The following is a 22,938-nucleotide window of genomic DNA, read 5'->3' as shown; positions in this document are numbered from 1 at the left end:
GGAGGTGGCTGGGGAGGTGAAGTAGCTTCGTCGCGAGGTGGACGGACTGGGGGAGCGGGTGGCCGCCGTTGAGGAGCACGACCACGCCAGGAGTGAGGAATTAGAACTTCCAACAAGAGGTTCTCCGCCTCAGGGACCAGCAGGTGGACCTCCAAGCGCACACAAAAGACCTTGAGAATCGGTCGCGCCGCAACAACATACGAGTCCGGGGGGTCCCATCGGCTGCGGAAGGGACTTATATCACCCAATATCTGCAAGGCCTCTTCCTTGAGATCCTCGGAGTGGGGCCCGACTTTGAAATCCGCATCGATCGAGCGCACCGAGTGGGTCTGCCGTGGCGCACGTCTGCTCCCCCTCCGGATATGTTGGCCTTTCTACCTAACTTTCCCCTGAAAGAGAGGATCCTACGGGAGGCACGCAAAAACCAACCTCTTCAATACCAGGGCCACCCAGTGGTGCTTTTTCAGGATCTGTCCGCCATCACACTGCAAAAGCGGAGGGGTTTCCGGGAGGTCACCTCATTTCTGAGAGACAAAGGGATACTCTATGCCTGGGGTCACCCCTTCCGCTTGATATTCAAATGGAACGGGGCGCTGCACCAATTGAAGTCACTTCAGGAGGCTTGCACTTTGGGTCTTGAACCGGGCGGAGCAGAGGCCTCCCCTCCTCGCTCGCAAAAATTTACAGGAGATGGTTGGCATCGGGTAGGCCGCAGGCGCCGCCCCATAGCGGCACTGAAGCCGGGCCCGGCGGCGGTGTCACAGGAGCGATAGGCGGCCCTCCACGCGGTGCTTAGAGACACCTCCCCTACTGAATAGCTCTCATTACGTTGGGGACACACACGCATGATTTCTTCGCTGGCTGGGGGTGGGGGGGCGGGGAGCTGGAGTTGCTTGTGCACCGCGCGCACTTCGGTAACCTTTTTGCCAGCCTGCGGAGTCAGAAGTGGGTTTGGTCTATGGATTTCTGTGGGGAGAGTTTTGTTGAGGATAGGGTGGGGGGAGAAGAGGTTTGGGTTCGTCTTGTTGATAGGGGGGGTTGGGGGGTGGAGGGTTTGAGGGTCACGGGGGGCCTGGGAGCGGCTGGGGTGGGAACCGGTGTGCCACGTGGATGGGAGGTTTTGGGGAAAGGCAGCTTAGCAGCGGGCTCCCCTTAGGCGACCTTCCCACTCTCTGGGCGGGCTAATGACAGAGGCCGAGTTGAAAGTTATTACCCTCAATGTGAGAGGGCTCAATAATCCAGTTAAGCAGCGTGCTATAATATCATATTTAGAGAACTCCGGCGCCTCGATCTGCCTCCTGCAGGAGACTCACCTCTTGGCCAAGGATTGCGCTCCCGGGCGTTCCCTCAACAGCTTTACTCCTCCACCACTGATAAGAAAGCTGGGGTCGCTATCCATTTTGCTAAGCATTTCGCTGGTCAGGTGGGTGATAAAGTACCGGACCTTAAAGGTAGACTCCTCGCATACACCGTACGAGTGGGTAGTTTGACCATGACGATCGGGTCTCTTTATGCCCCCAACTCTGGTCAAGAACTTTTTCTCAAAGATGCTTTGTCAGAAATTTTACGATCCCAAAACCGTTATACTCTGGTGGGAGGTGATGCCAACCTAGTCATGGATGGGGAGGCCGACAGATCGGGCCGTTGTTTCGGCTCGATGGGAGCTCTCTCCCTGGAGTGGAAGGAGTGGCTGGCCCGGAGTGGGCTGGTTGATTTGTGGAGGGGGGCGCACCCTCACAGCACCCACTACACGTTTTAATTTGCATGTGCACCATACCTATGCCAGGCTGGACCACTTTATTGGCTCCTTGGAGGTCCAACCGCTCGTACGAGACATAGATATTATTCCGGCCGCCGTATCGGACCACGACGCAGTGGTAGTGTCTCTGGCAGTCCCCATGACTAAGACAGCGGGGGGCAGATGGCGCCTGCGGGAGACCCTCCTGCAGCGGTCTGGGGTGGCCCAACAGCTGCACAAACGAATTGCGGATTACCTGGCGCTTAACGATACACCGGACACACCATTAACAGCAGTTTGGGGGGCGCTAAAGGCGGTCGTCCGAGGGGAACTCATTGCCATTTTGGCGGCGGAAGCCAAAGAACGTAGGGAGAAGTGGGATTCCTTGACTGCTCAGGTCGTTGAACTTGAGCGGGTGCACAGCCATACCGGGGCTCCAAGGGTGTGGAAGCAACTGAAGACCGCCAGGGCACAATTAGCTGGCCTCGATATATATATAGAGCTGAATATGCCACTTTGCGGCTACGGCATTCATATTATGGGGGGGGGGCAATAAATCGGGACGCCTTCTTGCCAGTGCACTGCGCGCTCGGGTACAGCGATCGAAGATTACAACTCTTTATAACGCCCAAGGAGAGCAACTGGTCGGTGATGACCAAATTGCTGAAGCCTTTAGAGTCTTTTACGCCTCGCTGTACAGCACTGATCGCTCTCTTGACCCTCATGGGGAGGCGTACCTGAGGGGGGCGGCAACGACGGTGCTTAGCGCGGATGCGCCAATCAGAATAGAGGAGGTGGTGGGAGCGATTTCTCGCCTCAAGCCTTTGAAGTCGCCCGGGCCGGATGGCTTCTCCGCGGGATTTTATAAAACTTTCTGTACGGGTATTGCACCTCTTTTGACGCGCCTCTTCACCTCATTCCAGGGGCCTGGCTCGATCCCTCCTGATATGTTGGCAGCCGACGTCATTGTATTGCCCAAACCGGGTAAGGACTCTACCCGATGCGCCGCGTATAGGCCTATTTCTCTCCTTAATCTGGACCTCAAAATATTCACGGGGGTGCTTGCCTCCAGACTTGGCCCACGACTACCTGGTATTATCAAGCCGGACCAATCTGGCTTCATCCCCGGAAGATAATGCAGCGATGCAGCGACAATACCAAACGTCTGCTGCACCTTATAGATAAAGCTCACTTCCAGGGGTTGGATGCCATGCTTTTGTCTATAGATGCCGAGAAGGCGTTTGACCGGGTGGACTGGGGCTTTCTGGATCAAACGCTATCCCACTTTGGGATCGTGAATCGGTTCCGTGCATGGGTGGCCAGCTGCTACGACACGCCTAGAGCGACGATCCGTGCCAATGGTATTAACTCTAAGCCCTTTGACATCTGGAGGGGCACGCGACAGGGGTGCCCGTTGTCGCCTCTTCTTTTTGCGTTGTACGTCGAACCCTTGGCACAACGGATTCGTGACAACCCTGACATTACCGGCGTCACCTTCGGGGGGGAACAACACTCTATTAGCTTATACGCGGATGATATTCTGGTGGCGCTGGAGCATCCGGAAAGGTCTGTGCCTGCCTTCTTGCGGGAACTGGAGGCATTTGGGAGGGTTTCTGGGTTTAAAACGAACCGAGCGTAATCCATGCTCCTCCCCTTGGGCAGCAACATACATGCAGCCTGCGACACGCTCGCTGGATATGGGGGTCTGCAGCTCCGGGACTCCTTCCCGTACTTGGGGATAGTCCTTACCCCCTCTACCGAGCGGACAGTCCATTTGAACTACACGAATATCGCTTCCCAGGTTCAGGGTGACCTCAGGCGCTGGCAAAGGCAATCCCTCTCTTTGCTCGGGCGTGTCGCTGCTGTGAAGATGTCCATACTACCCAAACTTCTATATATCTTCCAGACCATCCCGGTGCTTCCCCCTTTGGGCACCATACAAAAACTACAAGATGCCGTGCATCACCTCATTTGGGCTGGGAAATGGCCGCGGCTGCGCAGAGACCTCCCCTACCGGCCTCCGGACGAGGGTGGCCTAGGGATTCCGAACTTAGTACACTACTATAAGGCTGCGCAATTGCGGTACCTGGTGGAGTGGAGCCGACAAGAGTCGGAAAAGCGATGGTTATTCCAAGATAGGGCAATGGTGCAAACATCGCTTTGGAAGTTACCCTTTCTAAGGCGCCCTGATCGGCCGGCCTACCTACAGATATCCCCCATCACTCGTACGGTGTTGCGAGTGTGGGACACTGTCGCAGTTCGGAGGGGTCTCACCACTTTTCCTTCCCCGCTTACCCCCCTATTCTAAAACCCTGAGTTCGCCCCGGGATTGGAGATAGGGGCCTTTCAGCAATGGCGGTCACCCTCGTGTCGCTCCGCAGGCCATCTGTTTGGCCTTGAGGGCTTCATTCAGTTTAGTGAGCTGTCCCAATACCATGGCATCACGGCTCCGCTCCGATATCAATATTTTCAACTTCGGCATTGGTTGACCCAGCCTGCAATCCGCCCTTTGAAAAATGGCTTCTTACTAGAGATTCGGACCGGAAATTGATCACTGACCTGTATAAGCTGATATGCCCGCCGGTCGCTGCGCGGGCCGTCGCCGGTCAACAGCGCTGGGAACGGGAACTGGGGAGAAGCCTTTCCGCGAAAGATTGGCAAGCGATATATTATAGGGCCTACCATACCGCCAGGAACACCGCTAGCAAAGAAACCGCAGTGAAGGTGGTTACCTACTGGTATCTGACGCCGGTTAGGTTACATAAAAGCAATCCTAGTCGCAGTTCTGCATGCTGGAGGGGTTGCGGAGAGGAGGGCACTCTGACCCATTTATTGTGGGAGTGTAGGGAGGTGACAGATTACTGGTCAGCAGTTCTCAATGACGTCGATCATCATTTTTACACCGCAATTCCCCATTTCCCGGCCTATACTATCCTAGGGCTGCCCAATGCGCTTACTTTCCCCTTGAAGTCACTCCGTGGACGTCAGATGGGCCTGGCCCTGGGTGCAGCGGTACAGCACATTATCTCGCTCTGGAGAATGCGAACTCGACCAACCCACACGGGCTGGCTGCACAGGTTATGGTATACAGTGGGAATGGAGCGCATACAAGCAACCCTCACGCAATCCACGGCATCCTTTCACACTCCTGTCAACAGAATTGAACAAAGTCACTTGTCCCAAATATCTCCGTCTTTTGCGCCTTACCGATAATCTACCCTTCAGTGCCACTCCTGACACTCGATAGACAGCGGTGCTCTCAGGGGAAGGCCTTAGGTGATAGGACGCGGCACACCGGTTGGGGTGGGGGGGGTGCTCCCAGGGAAGGGGGGGATGTGGTTGGGGTGGTTGGTTGGCGGGGATGGGGCTTGAACATGGGAACCTTGACCCCACTTGCACCCAGGACATTTGGGACCTTATTGACGTCTTACTACGGCTTGTGGTGGTGGGGGCGGGGGGCTCCTGGGATTCCTCCGCATTGTATTGCTGTGATTTCCATGTCCTTGTTTTGTTGTCAATTTAAACTTAATAAAACAAAATAAAACAAAATAAAAAAAATCTGTATTTTTAGCAGAGGTTTTAGAAAGCTTTTTAGTCACCTCACGCCCAAGGAGTGAGTGTTATGTGGTCACATTAGGCCCAGGCAGGAACACCATTTTACATGTTCATATTCAAAGTTGACATCTTTTCTTGAACGTTTACATTTGGTTGCGTGCTTGTATGGATACTGTTCCCTGAAATAACATTGCTTACATTACACATCTTCGTAAGCATATTATCAGAGACTTTGAACAATGTTATTGGTTGTTATTGTCAGGATAGAATCAATAATGACAGCCTAACTGGGACATTGGCATTGCAACATGGGCAAAGTGTATTATATAAACAACATCACTCCTTTCTTTAGTTAGAGGAGCATTTTGCTTACACTGTAGTCACCGGCGGACGATAGCCTGGTCACTGTTCCATCTTCTGCTGACTCTGGACATGTTAACTCTCTGCCAGCACTTATTGTGCCGGAAATGTTTCGTTGTAAGCCCACTGCAAGAGTTGCCAAGGGGGTTAGTAAAGTGGATGTGCTCGAGGGTTCGATTGTTGGGGATAGCTCTCCATTGTTTGCACCAGCTGATACTCAGAGCAGTGCTCCTGCTGTTCCTTGCTTTAACAGGTTTTCTCCTTTGATGAATGAGCAGGTTGTTACCAATGGGGTTCCATCTGAACCTTTGTCGCATTCCCCCACAATCCCCTTAGGTAATTCTATCGACTTATCTGTTAATCCCTTATTAGATCTTATAAAAACGGTTAACTTGTTGAGAGATGAAGTCAGCGCATTGAAATTAGTGATAGAGTCTTTGACTAGCAAAGCAGGGTTGTGTTTTGTTGTCCCACGCCCCGCCTCTGGCATTATTATACCTAACCCCTCTCCTGCTCCAGAAAAACCCTTAGGAACACAGGCTGACAGGCCAGGACTTCTTAATCCTCGCTCTAAAGGTTATGTTACCTATAGTAATGCAGTTCAGGCGGACACGAACCATATTTTGGTTCGCTCATCAGTCAATACCAAATGTACTTTGCAGGACAGAACAAGTCGTACAAAGAGGCTGGGCGTGGGAAGTGACCCTGACACTTTTGACCAGGGGTGATCGTAATGTCCCACCCAAGGGCTACGCCGTTGATTGTTCCAACAAAATTTATATGACCAATGTTCCCAAACTGCCATCTAACGGCGGCACCGAGTCTCCCGAGTCGCTGACTAACAAGGCGATCCACTGGTTGAGACATGTGAGGGGCTGTCGTTCAGTCATTAGGGAGGATATCTCCAGAGCTATTAGACTTTCTTCATCCAGGGTCTCTGTTGATTGCATCGAACTAACTCTTAAAAGCAATTACCTCGCCGAAAATCTTCTTTCTCTTGAGTTTAGAACTTGTCCCCCAGAAGGTTCCTCCATCCAACTGCGAAGCTACCCCTCGCATGATCTAGGGGGGTCGAAGCGTGGCCTATGCAGCGATAGGGACGTAGATGGTTCATCCCTGGATATCAATGACTGACTATACAATGAGGGGGGTGCTGGTTTTTGGGACAGGGGTGAGAGGGTGAGGGACATTGAGAACCAGGAGTCCACTATGTCTGACCCTTGCATTGACCCCTATTCTATACCCGTCCACCAAGTGGCTATAACCTTGAGTAGCAGTCATTCTGTCTCTGCCCCGGAATCCTGTCAGGGGCTTGATCCATCCGCCAGTAGCCCTTTAGCAGATTCGCAACTTACCATCCCTGATTCTGCCGGTTTTCCTCTGGCTGGTGGCTCTCTTTGTTCTTGGAATATTGCTGGTTTAAATTCCAAGCTAGCTATTTTTGATTGGGTAGTTTTTATTAACTCAATGGACATTTGTATATTCCAGGAGACTTGGCTTCTTGAACCACGCTTTTGTATGGGCTACCTAAATTTTCACATCCCGGCAACCAAGGGATCCCATGGGCGTCCATCAATGGGTTTAACTATCTGGTTAAGAAGCGAATTGTGTTTGACCACCAAGCTTTTCCACACGGGAAGTAGAGACATTCAACTGTTGAGGTTAGATCTTGGATCACTGGGTATAATCGACATATATAATGAGTACGTAAGGGGTTCCAGAGGTGTAAAATCTTCGGTCATTGATGACCTACTTCGCCTGTTTGATCTTTATTCAGCTGACACCTTCATCATCGTTGCAGGTGACTTTAACGTATCATTTGAACCTCTTGTCGATAATAAGTGGGACCCACAGGATAGTAAAGAGTTATGTTGGGGTATCCCTCCCCTGGAGTTGTCCCCTATATCAAGATGGCCAGAAGTTGCCATTCAGATTAATTCCCTTTGTATGGAAAGGGGCCTGAGGGCTCTGAATGGTAGGATGCCAAGCGATCGTGAGGGTGCCTGCACATTTAACAACGGGCTGAGTAGGAGTCGAATTGATTATATTTTGGCTGATATGAAATTATGGCACTCCCTTGTTGATATGGAAATAGTGTCCCTTCCAGAGAGCGATCACAACCCTCTCTGTTTATTACATAAATGGTGGAAGGTAGACTGTGGTCCTGTTGAGGCCAGGGAGTTGTCCCCTCCCGCGGTGGTGTCATCTAACGACATGCGCCGTTTGAAATGGTCCGGACTTATGAGGAACCCTACCACCTTATCAAAAATTATAGAGGAGGTGGATGGTTCCATCATTGCTATTGAGTCAGTTTTTGCCTCTGCGGGGAACCTGAGGGATGTAACATCAGCGCACAATAGTTTATTTGCAAGTCTGAAATCCTATTTCCTCACAAAAGCGAGACCAGGACCAAGAGGCGTTAACCAACAAGCCTCTTGGTATAATAAAGAATGCAGGGAGGCAAGGCTATCGCTTGGGTCTGCCCTGAAGGGTGGCGATGTAAGCCTGGTTCGTCACAGAAGAATCATCTACAAGATCTGTGTCGCTAAGGCTAAACGCCAATGGGATGGTAAAAAGTGGGAGGACCTCCTCGAAGCAAGTCTTCGGAATGATAGTAAATTATTCTGGAGCATTGTAAAGTGGGGTTCTGGTGCGCAGCCCGAGTGTCCCCAAAACAATGTCTCGCAAGAGAAGTGGGTGGAGTATTTTAAACCGCAGTATGCTTCCCCTACTGATCTTTCTGATAGCTATGGGTCCCCCCAGTTGTTTAATCCAGAAGATAATTTTTCTATTTCTGAGGTGGATCTAGCATTGGTAGGAGTGGCGTCTGGCAAGGCTCCTGGCCCGGACGGTGTTCCTGTGGATGTCTTCCTGTATGACAAGCTAAAATGGGGGAGATATATACAGCTGATTGCTAATGCGATGGCACATGGTGCCCCTATTCCAAGCTCATGGAAAGCGGCGGAAATAATTCCGGTGTACAAAAAGGGAGACCGCTCGCTTCCTGAGAATTATCGGCCTATCAGCTTGATTGACGCTATCCAGAAGATTACTGGTAGACTGATCTTAAATCGTGTCCATATCTGGATTGCGTAAATAATATTTTATCCCCATTTCAAGCAGGATTCCGCCAGCACATTAGCACTGTTGACCAAGTCTTCCGTTTTATCCTCCCTTATTGGAAGACTGTGGTCTTGGGTAAGGGAAATTTGTATGCAGTGTTTGTGGACCTAAGGGCCGCCTTTGATTTAGTCCCTCGTTCGAAACTATGGCAGACTCTAAAAGATCTGGGGCTTCATGGCGGATTGTTGTCCTTAATCCAGAGGCTTCACGCAGATAATTCGGCTAGAATCAGATGGGGTGGCCAGGGCACGTTGACTGAGGATTTTCCGGTCCAGAGAGGTGTCAGGCAAGGTTGTGCAATGGCCCACACTTTATTTTCCCTATATATCAACGACATAGCGGATCGTCTTTTGAAAGCTCACGTTGATGCTCCCATTCTTGGCAACACTAAGGTCCCTATTCTAATGTTCGCTGACGACACGCTTCTAATTGCTAAAACACCTGGCGGACTTCAGCGTTCATTAAATATTTTTGAGTCCTTTTGTGTTGATCGTGGCCTGGAGGTCAATATTAAAAAAACTAAGCTTATGGTATTCAGGCCACATAAATCTTTTAGAAATCAATTTGTTTTGTTCAATAATCCACTAGAACAAGCCCAGGCTTTTAATTATCTTGGAGTCAATATCCAAAACAATTTTGCTTGGAAGCTACAGAGAGATCTGACTACTCTAAAACATAGGCAGCTTGCTGGAGTATTAGCTGCTGAATTTAAAAAGTCTCCTTCGAAGCCTATTAGACCTGTGTTACAGGTCTATAGTGCTAAAGCAGTGAGCTCGGCTCTTAATGGTGCGGAACTGTGGGGGTACGAGAACTTGTCTTCCTTAACCATCTCGGAAAACAAGTTCCTGCGTAGTATCACTTCTCTCCCGCAGAGCACACCTATAGTTCCCTTAAGGTATGACCTTGGGAAGAACTCTATAGCTGATGTAGCCAGGCTTCGACCTATCCTTTATTGGCGTCGCCTATGGACCACTCCGGCGTTGGCACAGTATGCAGAGGGTTTTCTTGATATAATGTCGCTGGTGGGCTCCCGGAAGATTGCTTGGCTCAATGAAACTAGAAAATCCCTTGAGGCTCTGGGGTTGAGCGATCTTTGGGAGAACCCTACGGTAGCTACTTTCCCATCTAAAGCTCTCTTGAAGGAGAAATATTGGGAGTTGATCAACACAAAGGTATTTCTTGCCACTAAACCCCTTTCGCTTTCTGACGAATTCATGAACATCAAATCTGTCCCTAGGCTAGAACATTTTTGGGATCTTGTAACCAAAGTTTTAGATAGGAAATTATTTTTCCAGATGCGGGTGGGAGCGTTGCCCTTAAATTCATTTGTAGCCCGGTGGGAACCTAAGAAAAGTAATTTATGCTCCTTCTGCAAATCCCAGGTGGAAACATTAGCGCATATGTTTTTTGTATGCCCTGCCTATTTGGCCCCGAGGCGTGTATGGTTGAAACCCGTTTGCCAACTATTGGGTACTGCAAAAACAACAATTGATGGACAGAATGCAGAACAATGTCATACATTCACCCCAGTACAGAGATCTGGGCCTAAATCCATCGTTTTTTTGCTCACCATGCCGTTCCAGTTTGAACCCAGCCATATGCAAATCAGTCTTGACCCTGTGCCTCATGGGAACAGTCCAGCCCGAACTGCCAAGCCAGGTCCTCCCTGGACTGGAAACAAGCATCCTAGGACCGGTTTCGGGGTTTCACCCCTCTTCAGCCAGGATAGCTTGATTCCAGTGGGATGGAGAGCAAGGGACCCACGTCTGGGCATACCCTTCCCACTCGGGGCGACAAATGCAAAAACAACAATTGATGGACAGAATGCAGAACAATGTCATACATTCACCCCAGTACAGAGATCTGGGCCTAAATCCATCGTTTTTTTGCTCACCATGCCATTCCAGTTTGAACCCAGCCATATGCAAATCAGTCTTGACCCTGTGCCTCATGGGAACAGTCCAGCCCGAACTGCCAAGCCAGGTCCTCCCTGGACTGGAAACAAGCATCCTAGGACCGGTTTCGGGGTTTCACCCCTCTTCAGCCAGGATAGCTTGATTCCAGTGGCATGGAGAGCAAGGGACCCACGTCTGGGCATACCCTTCCCACTCGGGGCGACAAATGCAAAAACAACAATTGATGGACAGAATGCAGAACAATGTCATACATTCACCCCAGTACAGAGATCTGGGCCTAAATCCATCGTTTTTTTGCTCACCATGCCGTTCCAGTTTGAACCCAGCCATATGCAAATCAGTCTTGACCCTGTGCCTCATGGGAACAGTCCAGCCCGAACTGCCAAGCCAGGTCCTCCCTGGACTGGAAACAAGCATCCTAGGACCGGTTTCGGGGTTTCACCCCTCTTCAGCCAGGATAGCTTGATTCCAGTGGCATGGAGAGCAAGGGACCCACGTCTGGGCATACCCTTCCCACTCGGGGCGACAAATGCAAAAACAACAATTGATGGACAGAATGCAGAACAATGTCATACATTCACCCCAGTACAGAGATCTGGGCCTAAATCCATCGTTTTTTTGCTCACCATGCCGTTCCAGTTTGAACCCAGCCATATGCAAATCAGTCTTGACCCTGTGCCTCATGGGAACAGTCCAACCCGAACTGCCAAGCCAGGTCCTCCCTGGACTGGAAACAAGCATCCTAGGACCGGTTTCGGGGTTTCACCCCTCTTCAGCCAGGATAGCTTGATTCCAGTGGCATGGAGAGCAAGGGACCCACGTCTGGGCATACCCTTCCCACTCGGGGCGACAATTGCAAAAACAACAATTGATGGACAGAATGCAGAACAATGTCATACATTCACCCCAGTACAGAGATCTGGGCCTAAATCCATCGTTTTTTTGCTCACCATGCCATTCCAGTTTGAACCCAGCCATATGCAAATCAGTCTTGACCCTGTGCCTCATGGGAACAGTCCAGCCCGAACTGCCAAGCCAGGTCCTCCCTGGACTGGAAACAAGCATCCTAGGACCGGTTTCGGGGTTTCACCCCTCTTCAGCCAGGATAGCTTGATTCCAGTGGCATGGAGAGCAAGGGACCCACGTCTGGGCATACCCTTCCCACTCGGGGCGACAAATGCAAAAACAACAATTGATGGACAGAATGCAGAACAATGTCATACATTCACCCCAGTACAGAGATCTGGGCCTAAATCCATCGTTTTTTTGCTCACCATGCCGTTCCAGTTTGAACCCAGCCATATGCAAATCAGTCTTGACCCTGTGCCTCATGGGAACAGTCCAGCCCGAACTGCCAAGCCAGGTCCTCCCTGGACTGGAAACAAGCATCCTAGGACCGGTTTCGGGGTTTCACCCCTCTTCAGCCAGGATAGCTTGATTCCAGTGGCATGGAGAGCAAGGGACCCACGTCTGGGCATACCCTTCCCACTCGGGGCGACAAATGCAAAAACAACAATTGATGGACAGAATGCAGAACAATGTCATACATTCACCCCAGTACAGAGATCTGGGCCTAAATCCATCGTTTTTTTGCTCACCATGCCGTTCCAGTTTGAACCCAGCCATGTGCAAATCAGTCTTGACCCTGTGCCTCATGGGAACAGTCCAGCCCGAACTGCCAAGCCAGGTGCTCCCTGGACTGGAAACAAGCATCCTAGGACCGGTTTCGGGGTTTCACCCCTCTTCAGCCAGGATAGCTTGATTCCAGTGGCATGGAGAGCAAGGGACCCACGTCTGGGCATACCCTTCCCACTCGGGCGACAAATGCAAAAACAACAATTGATGGACAGAATGCAGAACAATGTCATACATTCACCCCAGTACAGAGATCTGGGCCTAAATCCATCGTTTTTTTGCTCACCATGCCGTTCCAGTTTGAACCCAGCCATATGCAAATCAGTCTTGACCCTGTGCCTCATGGGAACAGTCCAGCCCGAACTGCCAAGCCAGGTCCTCCCTGGACTGGAAACAAGCATCCTAGGACCGGTTTCGGGGTTTCACCCCTCTATTGGGTACTAGACAGAGTGCTGAAGCAGGAAGACTTCTTCGCACCTGCACTGACCAGGTAATTGTTGTGGCTGTTGCTAAATTCCTGGGGTGGGCATGGATTATAAGAACCAAGAGTAACAGTTAGTAAAGTCAGATGTCCGGTATGTTACACCCAATGATTTTTTATCATATGCATTTTTAAAACTTGTAAATATTTTAAACAGTATCGTTTTTATATTGTCTTTCTGCTAAATTATTTGTGTATTCTGTACCTGTACTTGTTTTGTCTCGCTTTTATGACTTTTGTCGAATAAAGCTGTTTGGATTGGCTTACACTGTAGAGGTCCCATGCCAGAATTTCAGCCCAGCTGAATCCTGTTTACCTCCTGAGAAGGATGGTGCCCAGCTCTACTACAGGACGGGCTCCCAGATTAAACATACCCACAGGTAACTGGGGAGTTAGATCACCCTATAAGGATTTTGGCAGATTCACCGACCCTAGGCCCACTAGAATAGGGAGAGCTAGGCAGGAGCGCAAATACAATTGTACTTGTATGAAAGCATATAATCTATATAGCAGTGAAATGGTTGAATTGTTTGTTTTCTTTCCCATTCTTGTGATGCTGATTACTCTGTTTTGTTTCCTTCTATTGATTATTGCAGCACATCTATTTTACACAAAATAACCAATTAGAGTATTTCTTGTGTCTACCCTTGGGCATGCATGAGTTACCAAACAAAGAGGTTCTAGATCTGTTTCCACAATTTCCTTGGGGAGTCAGGGATGTCATGTTCTGAGGTTGCACATACCACCGGTTACCTTGCTTGGTTAGGGGTACAAATTGTGCACTGTGAGCTAGCCAGGCCTCCGGACCACATATCCTGATGTTGTGTGTGGACTCGTTCTCATGTAGTTTTGACGTTTATGTTGTCCAACAAACACACAGTTTTACTGAGGAAGTATGAGCTGTAGGACAGTAGGGCTTGGGGGTTTTCTCCATGGAAAAAAATGTTTACAAGTTAATTTGAATTTGCCTTCCAGATTTTCGTATGAGCATGTATACCATTTTTATTTAGTGACGCCTTTGAGAAATGGTATTTAATGCTTTTTAAAGGTGTCTTTAAAAACTCAAAGATAATTTAGTACACCTACCTAAAAATGTCTTTTTTTCAAGTTGCAGATATTTTTGATACATTTTGCAAACACGCACCAATCTTGCTTGCATTCATTTGAAGCTGGAAGCTGCAGGTGATACATTTTCTTTACAAAGTAAGTTTGATAATTGAGAGTTGCTCTCCTGCAAACTCCTTTGTTGAATGAGTATTTCTCTAGTCACTGGCTACACTGTTCAGGTTTGAGCAGAAACTGATTAATTGTTTGTGCAGTGTCTGCCCAAGAGCAACAAGTATTTTGTTTTAGAAATTCTTGATAGTGAAATGAGCAGCATAAAGCCAGCCTCAATTTTGATCTCTGCACAGATGACAAACATAACCCTGACAGACCTATTTTTAACCACTAAGAAGGGGGACCCCTGAAAACTGATATCGGCAGGACTACCAGGGGAATCATCAGAATTCAAAAAGAAAAGAGAGTACCTGCCACGAATAAATCACACGGAGGCCCTAAAGAAGGGTCCAGATGCTTCAGAAACAACGACCAAGGGGCAAACCAGTTCAAAATCGAGAGAACAAACAAATAAGATCTAAGAAAATGAGAGTGTTTTTAGAAAAAATATTTTTCATTTTATTTTATAGTAGTGATTATTATAGATAAGGAGTTCATTTTCAGTACATATAGTGGGGAATTAAACAGACTGAATCAAAGGGGATGGTGAGACAAAAAATCAAAATAATACAGTTTCTATACAGGCAGTAGCTAATAGTCCCAAGGGTGCTCCTTCAGACAAGACAAACATTCATACCAACAACCACATAGGGAGACATATAACAACAATACACTTTTATAAAAACATGCAGCAAAATGAAATGATTGTTTAACAACAAAATTCTAAGACATGGAAGGACTAGAAACAGTCCAAGCGGCTAAAAAGGCATGCGACAAAATTCCACGTTGGTAGTAGCCAGGGGTGCGATAGCACAGTGCCAACGCGCGTTTCGGTGATCAAGCCCCAGCAGGGGCTGCACCTTCTTCAGGGCGAAGGAGAACACAGATGCGCCCCCGGTAGCTGCCGATTGCTAGCGTTTTCGCAGAGATCTGTGCGCGAAACCCGTTTGATTGCCGACCAGTCGAAATTTAATATGGTACATCCTCCACCGTCTCCCATATATTGAAAAACCGGAATTGTACGCCTGACTGTGGGGCATCTGATTTATCCGTTGCTTCTCCGAAAAAGGAACTCTTCCTCATACCATGGGATGACCTGACCACGGGTTTTGGATCCTGTGAGGCTCCCATCCTCCTACAAACTCGCTTCCTTGCTCGATATCTATCACCGCCACCGGGGGCGGTTACCTATAACGCTTGAAAACCTGTGCGTGTTTCTGTTCTCGTTACGAAGAACGCGTGATTCCCTGAGCAGCGTTTTGGCCTTTTCCGTCCCTAATGGTGTGCCTGTCCCTCCATCTGTGTTCTCCTTCGCCCTGAAGAAGGTGCAGCCCCTGCTGGGGCTTGATCACCGAAACGCGCGTTGGCACTGTGCTATCGCACCCCTGGCTACTACCAACGTGGAATTTTGTCGCATGCCTTTTTAGCCGCTTGGACTGTTTCTAGTCCTTCCATGTCTTAGAATTTTGTTGTTAAACAATCATTTCATTTTGCTGCATGTTTTTATAAAAGTGTATTGTTGTTATATGTCTCCCTATGTGGTTGTTGGTATGAATGTTTGTCTTGTCTGAAGGAGCACCCTTGGGACTATTAGCTACTGCCTGTATAGAAACTGTATTATTTTGATTTTTTGTCTCACCATCCCCTTTGATTCAGTCTGTTTAATTCCCCACTATATGTACTGAAAATGAACTCCTTATCTATAATAATCACTACTATAAAATAAAATTAAAAATATTTTTTCTAAAAACACTCTCATTTTCTTAGATCTTATTTGTTTGTTCTCTCGATTTTGAACTGGTTTGCCCCTTGGTCGTTGTTTCTGAAGCATCTGGACCCTTCTTTAGGGCCTCCGTGTGATTTATTCGTGGCAGGTACTCTCTTTTCTTTTTGAAGACCTATTTTTAACACCCATGTTGGCTCTGCATTAATTCAGTTTTTTGTTTAGACGGGGGGCAATGGGGAGGGGGGCAGTTGGAATTTTCGGCCCTGACATGGGAGGCAAAGACTACACCTTTATCTCTCATATGTATGCTTAAGTATATTTTCAAGCTACACTCTGGAAGCATATGAAAAAGTCACACATTATTCGATTTTGTAAACATATGCATGTAATTAATTTTGGAACACTGTCAGTCATGCATGTTAGGTTGCAGCTCATGTTTTTTTCATAGAGCTTGCACACTAGAGGCTTTGTATTATTGAATCACCTCTACAGTTTTGAACATATGGAAGCATACATGTCTTGCCTTAGCCGTAGACATACTGTATTACCACTGTGTAAACTGATATCCACTGGGTTTGTGCTACAGAAGAGTAGAACCTACTCGCCCAGTGGACAAAATATACCTGAAGACTTGTTGCCCTAGTTCACAAACAAGCACTGCCTCCTGAATTTCAGTCATTGTTTTAGAGAAAAATTGTAAGTTACTTTGTGTATGACATTTACCTTTAGTACAGTAAAGCAACATATGTGGTCATTAATACCTTTAAAGATAGTGTCTAACTGAAACAGAAAGCATTTTCCAGCTAATTTGAGAAAGCATTGAATGTGGTCTCGGTGCAGGAGCTTTGCCTACATAGCTTTCATGGCCTCAGAGGGCATCACACAATGAGTCAGACTCTCCTTTTTCACACATCTTATACAGTTAGCCTGTCTGCGGAGTCCCCTAGGACTTCTCCCTTGAGTGCAACCCTGTTCACTGTATACTTGGCACCTCTTGCCTGCATCATTAGAACCCATGGCATCAACATTGCTTTATACACCGATGACACTCATCTTATTCTCTCCCTCACCAACACCACCACCAGGACCAATTTCACCCCCTGCTTGTCCAACTCGGCCAACGAGTTGCGATAAAACTGCCTCATACTCCACAGAGACAAAACAGAGATCCTGATGTTCGGTAATAAGAGCTCCCCCAAGGACTCCTGGTGACCACCCAACAAGGGGCCCCTGCCCATCCCCACAAACCACACCAAAAACGTTTGCATCATCCTTGGTGACAAACTCTTGATGAACAGGTTAACCCTGTGATTGCATCCTGCTGCCACATCCTTAGAATGCTTTGCAATATCTGCAAATGGCTCCCAGTGTACACAAGATGCATGATCACCCAGGCATTTATCACCAGCAGACTCGACTACTACAATGCACTCTACATTGGTATCTCTCAAACACTCGCACAAAAACTCAAGACCGTGCCAAGCAACACCGCCAGACTCATTCTAGATGTCTCCAGATCGCCCACATCACTCCATACCTCAATCAACTACACTGGCTACCCATCCAGAAATGTTGCAAATTCTAACTGCTCATCTATGCTTACAAAGCCCTCCACAACTCAGGACCAGCGTACCTCAATGACTGACTCCAAGTCTACCAACCCTCCAGACAGCTACTGTCCACCTTGTTCTCCCTCACACAAATTCCACACATCCGTAGAAGCAAGACAGAAGGGCGCACTTTCTCCTTCATCGCCGCCAAAAACTAGAACAAACGCCCTCTAGACATCAGAACTACAACTCCGCTCCTCAAAGTCTGCAATAAATTGAAGGCATGGCTGTTCAATTAGGAGCACTGCAGGGCCTCCGCTTCTGCTCCAGCACTTGGATACCTTCTCGGGTGATAAGGCGCACCATACAAATCTATATAACATAATGTATCGCATGAATTTGATGTTTCACTATTCCAGTGTGCTTAGTAATTTATTGTTATGCAACACCCTGTGGGGAATGGCTCTGCATTGCTGGTATTACACAGCAGATGGGCACCTCAGTGAGCCTGCATCAGTGCGTTTGGTATTTTTAATATCAACCAGTAGTTATGAGGGGATTTCTCATCATGTCTTGGGGATTGGTTGACCCAGCTTGTGAGAGTAGCAGTTGATTAGACTTGGGATAAATTTAAACAAAAGATGCAATTGCATCTCTATGTTTTTAGGTCCTCAGTAGTACTCACAGAAATGATGTCCACTCCTGAATTGGATGTCAGCAGTTCTGTTGTAGAATATCAGGCATCATGTCGTTTCGCCTAATTTATCAGATAGGAAGTTTATATCACCTTCTCCTTCTTCGTCTTCTCCATTTCAGTTCGTCCTCTTTCACAGAGCGTTATACGTTCCCCAATCTTGCTGGTACCAGGCCCCCCGAGGACTGGTGTTATGTATTGGCAAAACATGAAGACATTGTGAGATGATGCTTTTAACTTGCACCCTGGGGCAACTGCAAATGTCAGCAACACAATATTTTATTGGGCAGTGTGGCTGAGGCCTTAGAATGTAGTCCGAGATCACTGTTTTGCCTCTATTTATCCCTGCTGCCATAAGGTGTCAGTACTTGGAGATACCTTGAAGAGAAGAAATTGACAATATTGTGAACCTTCATGGCCCCAGCAGAGTTGAAACTTTTCTTGCTGACCTGGGGCTGTATTATACAAAGTGCCCCAGGGGTGCAACATGCATTTGCACTCGCTTTGTGTGCCTCTGGGGCACTTTATATAATACGGCCCCAGATCAGCAAGTAAATTTCAACTCTGCTGACACTTGGGCAGCCCCTTTTGTAATACAGATAGGGCTGGTGCACAAATAGTGCCAGCGCTACCGTCGGACGGCGTTCCCTCATTTGAAGGGCCATATTACACATGCGCGTGCAGAGGCAAAAAAGCTGTAAGAAGTCGCACTAAAAGGTGGTGCACTGTCAGTGCTTCCCCTGATGGCAACCCTCTGAAGGGGGTCCTATGGTTCCCCTAATAAACCCCTTGCAGGTGGGTGCAGTCACTCATTGCACCCGTCTGCAAGGGGATCTCTATCACCCCTCCTAAAAGTGCTGGCGGTTTGCCACCTGCATATTGAAACAAGGAGCGGCTACTTCAGAGCCGCTCCGTATTTGACTTGAATGCGCTTCCCCCAGGATAGCACAACTTCGTTGCTACTCATGGGGCTGCACATTCAATCTAATACAGCTCACTCTCCTTGTTTGCACACTGCACAACTTTTGAAACAAGGAAACTGCGCTGCAATGTGTAATACAGCCCCTGCCGCAACTGTACATGGCACCTCATTCTTAGACATTGCTGCTTTTGCATCCTTTGGGGCCCAGTGGGTCAGACTATAGACCTGAGAGAAAACCTTGTGTACGATGTTGCTAAGTGGACACTTCTTGTGGGACGCATACAGTGAAATCATGTTACATGGGGTTAGGCAATGCTGGTACATGAAGAGACCTTTTAAGAGACATGACTTAAGAAGGGTAAGTTCCTCGAGATGGAGAGAAGTATTGACAGAGCAGTGTTGAAGCAATATACACCATACAAATTGTACAGTAGAGACCCTACCGGAATTGTAGCAGAGCAAAACGGAGACCTAAAAAGGAGAAAGTACAGTAGTTAGCACTTGCCAAGAGAAGAGTTTAAAATAAATGTTTTATGACCCAAAAGGCGAGGAATTAGCAGCTGTGACGTTGGGTAAATGACGTGGTATAATGCAGCATCAAATTACCAGATGTCCCTGCATTTGTGAATGAAACACTAGCTTGGGGCAAAAAATGCAGATGTATCTGCTGTTTCTAATGCAGATGAGTTAAAACTAAAATTATTATTATATAATTGCTGTTTGTATCAATTGAATTTTTTAATACTCGAAGCTCTTGAGTCATAAAATAGGCCTTATGAAATCTGAACTTAAGAGTGTAAATTACATTTGTAGTTACACGTGATATTTTTATTGCTTATAAAAGTAGTGTATACCAAAAAATAATATTTCAGTCAGTAATACAGGCCTATGGACTCCTGATTTAACGCTGCTGATTTGGTGCAGGTTACATTGACCTGTGTGTTGCTTTTCAAATGGGGACCTCTCTCCTAAATCTGCTTGTAATTTAGCCTTCCCGCCTCCCTAGCTGACCCCAGTCGTTCACTAGGGTAGTCAACCCTTGATGCTCTTGTCTTAACCTCCTTTCCCATTCAGTATACCTTACCTCAATAGCTTGCGTCACTTGTTTACTGTTTCCGTTTTCTGCTTACCTCTATACTTAAGTCCAGACAGGGTTCCTGACAATTATGCCCCTTCTTGGCTCGACACAAGGCCTCGCCTCTGTCGTCCATCTTTGCTGTGCTTTTCTTCTCAGGGTCAAATGTTATTTATGCAAATGGAAGATGAAACGCCATAATTAAATCAATAGGTGCTCTGCACTGACTTTAAAAGGTCACAGGTATAGTTGAGCTTTAAGCCTTATTAATTTGCTACCATTTCATGGTCTCTTCTTTTCAGGTATGACTTCATACCTTATGTCATCAGATCTTCAAAGAAGTACAATAAGACGACCAGTGAGAGAGTGAGATTTGGGCCAGCAACCTTATTAAATTGCTTTCATGTTGTCATACTCTAAGGTTCCTTGGCTATTTTGTCCAGTAGCGGCTGCTACCGGACGGGGTGGTGGGCAGCAGGGGGAGGGAGGAGGAGGACGGAAGGGAATAAAAAAAAGTTCTTACCTTGAACGGCCAGCTGGCTCCCCTCCTCCATCCTCGTCGTCTTCAGCTTTCTCCTTCCTAGCTCCAGTCTCGGCCGGCAGCAGGAAGCACCCGGACACACAGGCTCCCCTGAGCCAATCACAACGCTGCCTGAGCTAATCACAATGAATGCAGCATTGTCATTGGTCTGGGCACCGTAGTTTGCCGCTCAGATGGGGACAAGGAGCCTGTGTATTTTTCTCACCAGGTTGTGTAATGCAGCCTGGTGGGGAACATGTGAAGTGCACATGACTGTTTGGTCGGCCCAAGAGGGCTGGCCAAACAGTCATGTGCACTTAGGGAGTGCAAACCACTCCTCCCCCTGCTCTGGCCAGCCCCGCCCCGCCTCACCACTAACTGCAATAGGAAAAATAAAATGATAGTGTTACGTTATTATCATTTTATTTTTCCTATTGATCAGTGTTGCGACGCTCCTCCGCCTTAGTGGAGGTGCCGCCACTGATTCTGTCTATCAAGGGCATAGTATTTTGTGGATGGTTACATTATCCCATTTATGTAACAATTAGAGTTTGGTGATGGAGTATCAAATAGTTATTTTATGACACTCCATAAATAACATAACTTGTAGCTTGTAATTGAGTGCTGCTGTTTATTATCTTATGTGTTTACTTAGCTGACATTACATTTATATTGCTGATTTATGGCTTTTTGAACGCCTTAGCCTGTCATAAAGGTTACTAGTTGTTCTTGCTTATTTGTTATACTTGATGAAAATATGTTGTTAGGTATACAGTTTTTTTGTGCACAAATTAAAACATGCATGCACTGGCGTTTAAAAAAAATACAATTAAAAAAGTGATCCATTGTTAAGAGTATTTATTATGCAGTATTTTGCTGTGTATGTCTTCCAAGTTCACCACTTACAAAGCAAACATCATCTTCTGTTTCCTTTTCGTAACATTCTTTTTTGGGGTTACAGTTTAACTCTGCAAATGCTCAAAGATGCTCTATGTCAAGCTCCATGTTGTTGCAGCCCTACATATTGCATTATTATTATCTTACAAGGACTGCTGAGGACAACGCAGAGTCACCAAATGGTTACCAAACACTTCCTCTAACAAAAAATAAACACACATTGGCTTTGCTAGTACTTATCATTCATGGATTTTAAATATCAGGGCATGAAAAAAGAAAGATGGCTGCTCTGTGTTTATTAACTGCTTATCGTTATTTTCCGATTCATTCCGCTGCCTTTATTTGATTTTGTCCAACAGATGAAAGCCAATCTTCCCCCTCTAAGTTTCTGTTACATACTCGCTGCTCATCCAGACCAGGCACGAGTGGACATCCCTGAGGATTCTGAGATCTGTGATTTATATTCTCCCCCAGTCCTGCGCAGTCTAAGGGAGATTCTTCAGGTAATGTTTTTTTTCTCTCTGTGTACTTGTTCTCTGTGTTCTCTACCCTCATCCTTACCCTCTTCATCTCTATCCTCCTGTAGAAACACTACGTCTATGTGGATGGTCTGGACATTAGACTCCATCACTGGTGCCTGTGGCCTGAGCGTATGCGACTGACAAATTAGAATGATTGATTATTATTTCATTATTTTATATATTTTTGAGGTATTTGATAAAGAGCTAAGCTATTTTCCAAGATCAGCTTAACAGACAACCGTGTTTATTGCAGCTGGAGCATCTCAAACATGAGGCTCTGTCCAAGCACAGTATGGCTGAGGTGACTGGTTGGAAATAAGACTATACCAATGGGGAGTGAGTAGAGTAACAGGGGTAGTATTAAACTGCAGATAATCACACATATTGCAGACGCATTAAGTGATTTGTCGCGAATCACATCATTTTAGTTGAGTGTTGAAGTCAGAATTATAACTGAGTTCTCCAAGTGGAAAGTGAATACTTCTTCCAGTAGGTAAAGAATTATCTTGTATTGCTTGTATTGCTTTTATGGCATTATTGATTTTTCTTTCAAATTTTAGTTTTTTGTAGAAAACCGCGTTACATTTCCAGCAGTGCATACTTGGTCAGATGCATTAGCAAACAGGCATTCTGTAGCCGTTATCATTACATCTTTTAGCCTTACAATTTCCTGCTGCCCCCTATCCTCTTCGTGTGGGCCTACTTCCTCTGGACTTCATGACATCCTGGTATTAGGAGACTTCATAATATTAACTCCAGTTACCCCAGATCTTCCCATGATTTCGAGGGTTTCTTCTGTCGGCACAGACTTGTTTCTCTAAAATCATATTTCTATCCATTCCCCTCAACCTTCCTGCCGTGGTTTGGGGCTGTTCCTATCTGTGCAGTGTCTCTTTTTACTGTGATCAGTGCTAATCCAAATGGAGTGTTGTTATATCTGGGGGGGGGGGGCTAAAAATCCTCTGATATCCCCACGAGGGCCTAGATTGGACCTGGATCCCCATTTT

The 22,938-nt window shown here is 47.2% G+C and overlaps 1 protein-coding gene across 5 annotated transcripts in view; it reads left to right on the top strand.

The window, feature by feature from the left end:
• SPIDR (scaffold protein involved in DNA repair) overlaps positions 1 to 22,938 on the top strand; it is a 2,139,604-nt gene that overhangs the window by 1,944,867 nt on the left and 171,799 nt on the right. For all 5 annotated transcript variants that reach the window (XM_085605664.1, XM_085605663.1, XM_085605662.1 and 2 more), the window contains one exon: positions 21,770 to 21,913. In XM_085605664.1, the coding sequence (XP_085461790.1) occupies positions 21,770 to 21,913 (144 nt within the window). The remainder of the gene's footprint in view (positions 1 to 21,769; positions 21,914 to 22,938) is intronic.

This window comes from Triturus cristatus, chromosome 5_1 (assembly GCF_964204655.1).
Source record: "Triturus cristatus chromosome 5_1, aTriCri1.1, whole genome shotgun sequence".
Lineage (NCBI taxonomy): Eukaryota > Metazoa > Chordata > Amphibia > Caudata > Salamandridae > Triturus > Triturus cristatus.
This window is presented reverse-complemented; position numbering and strand designations above follow the sequence as displayed.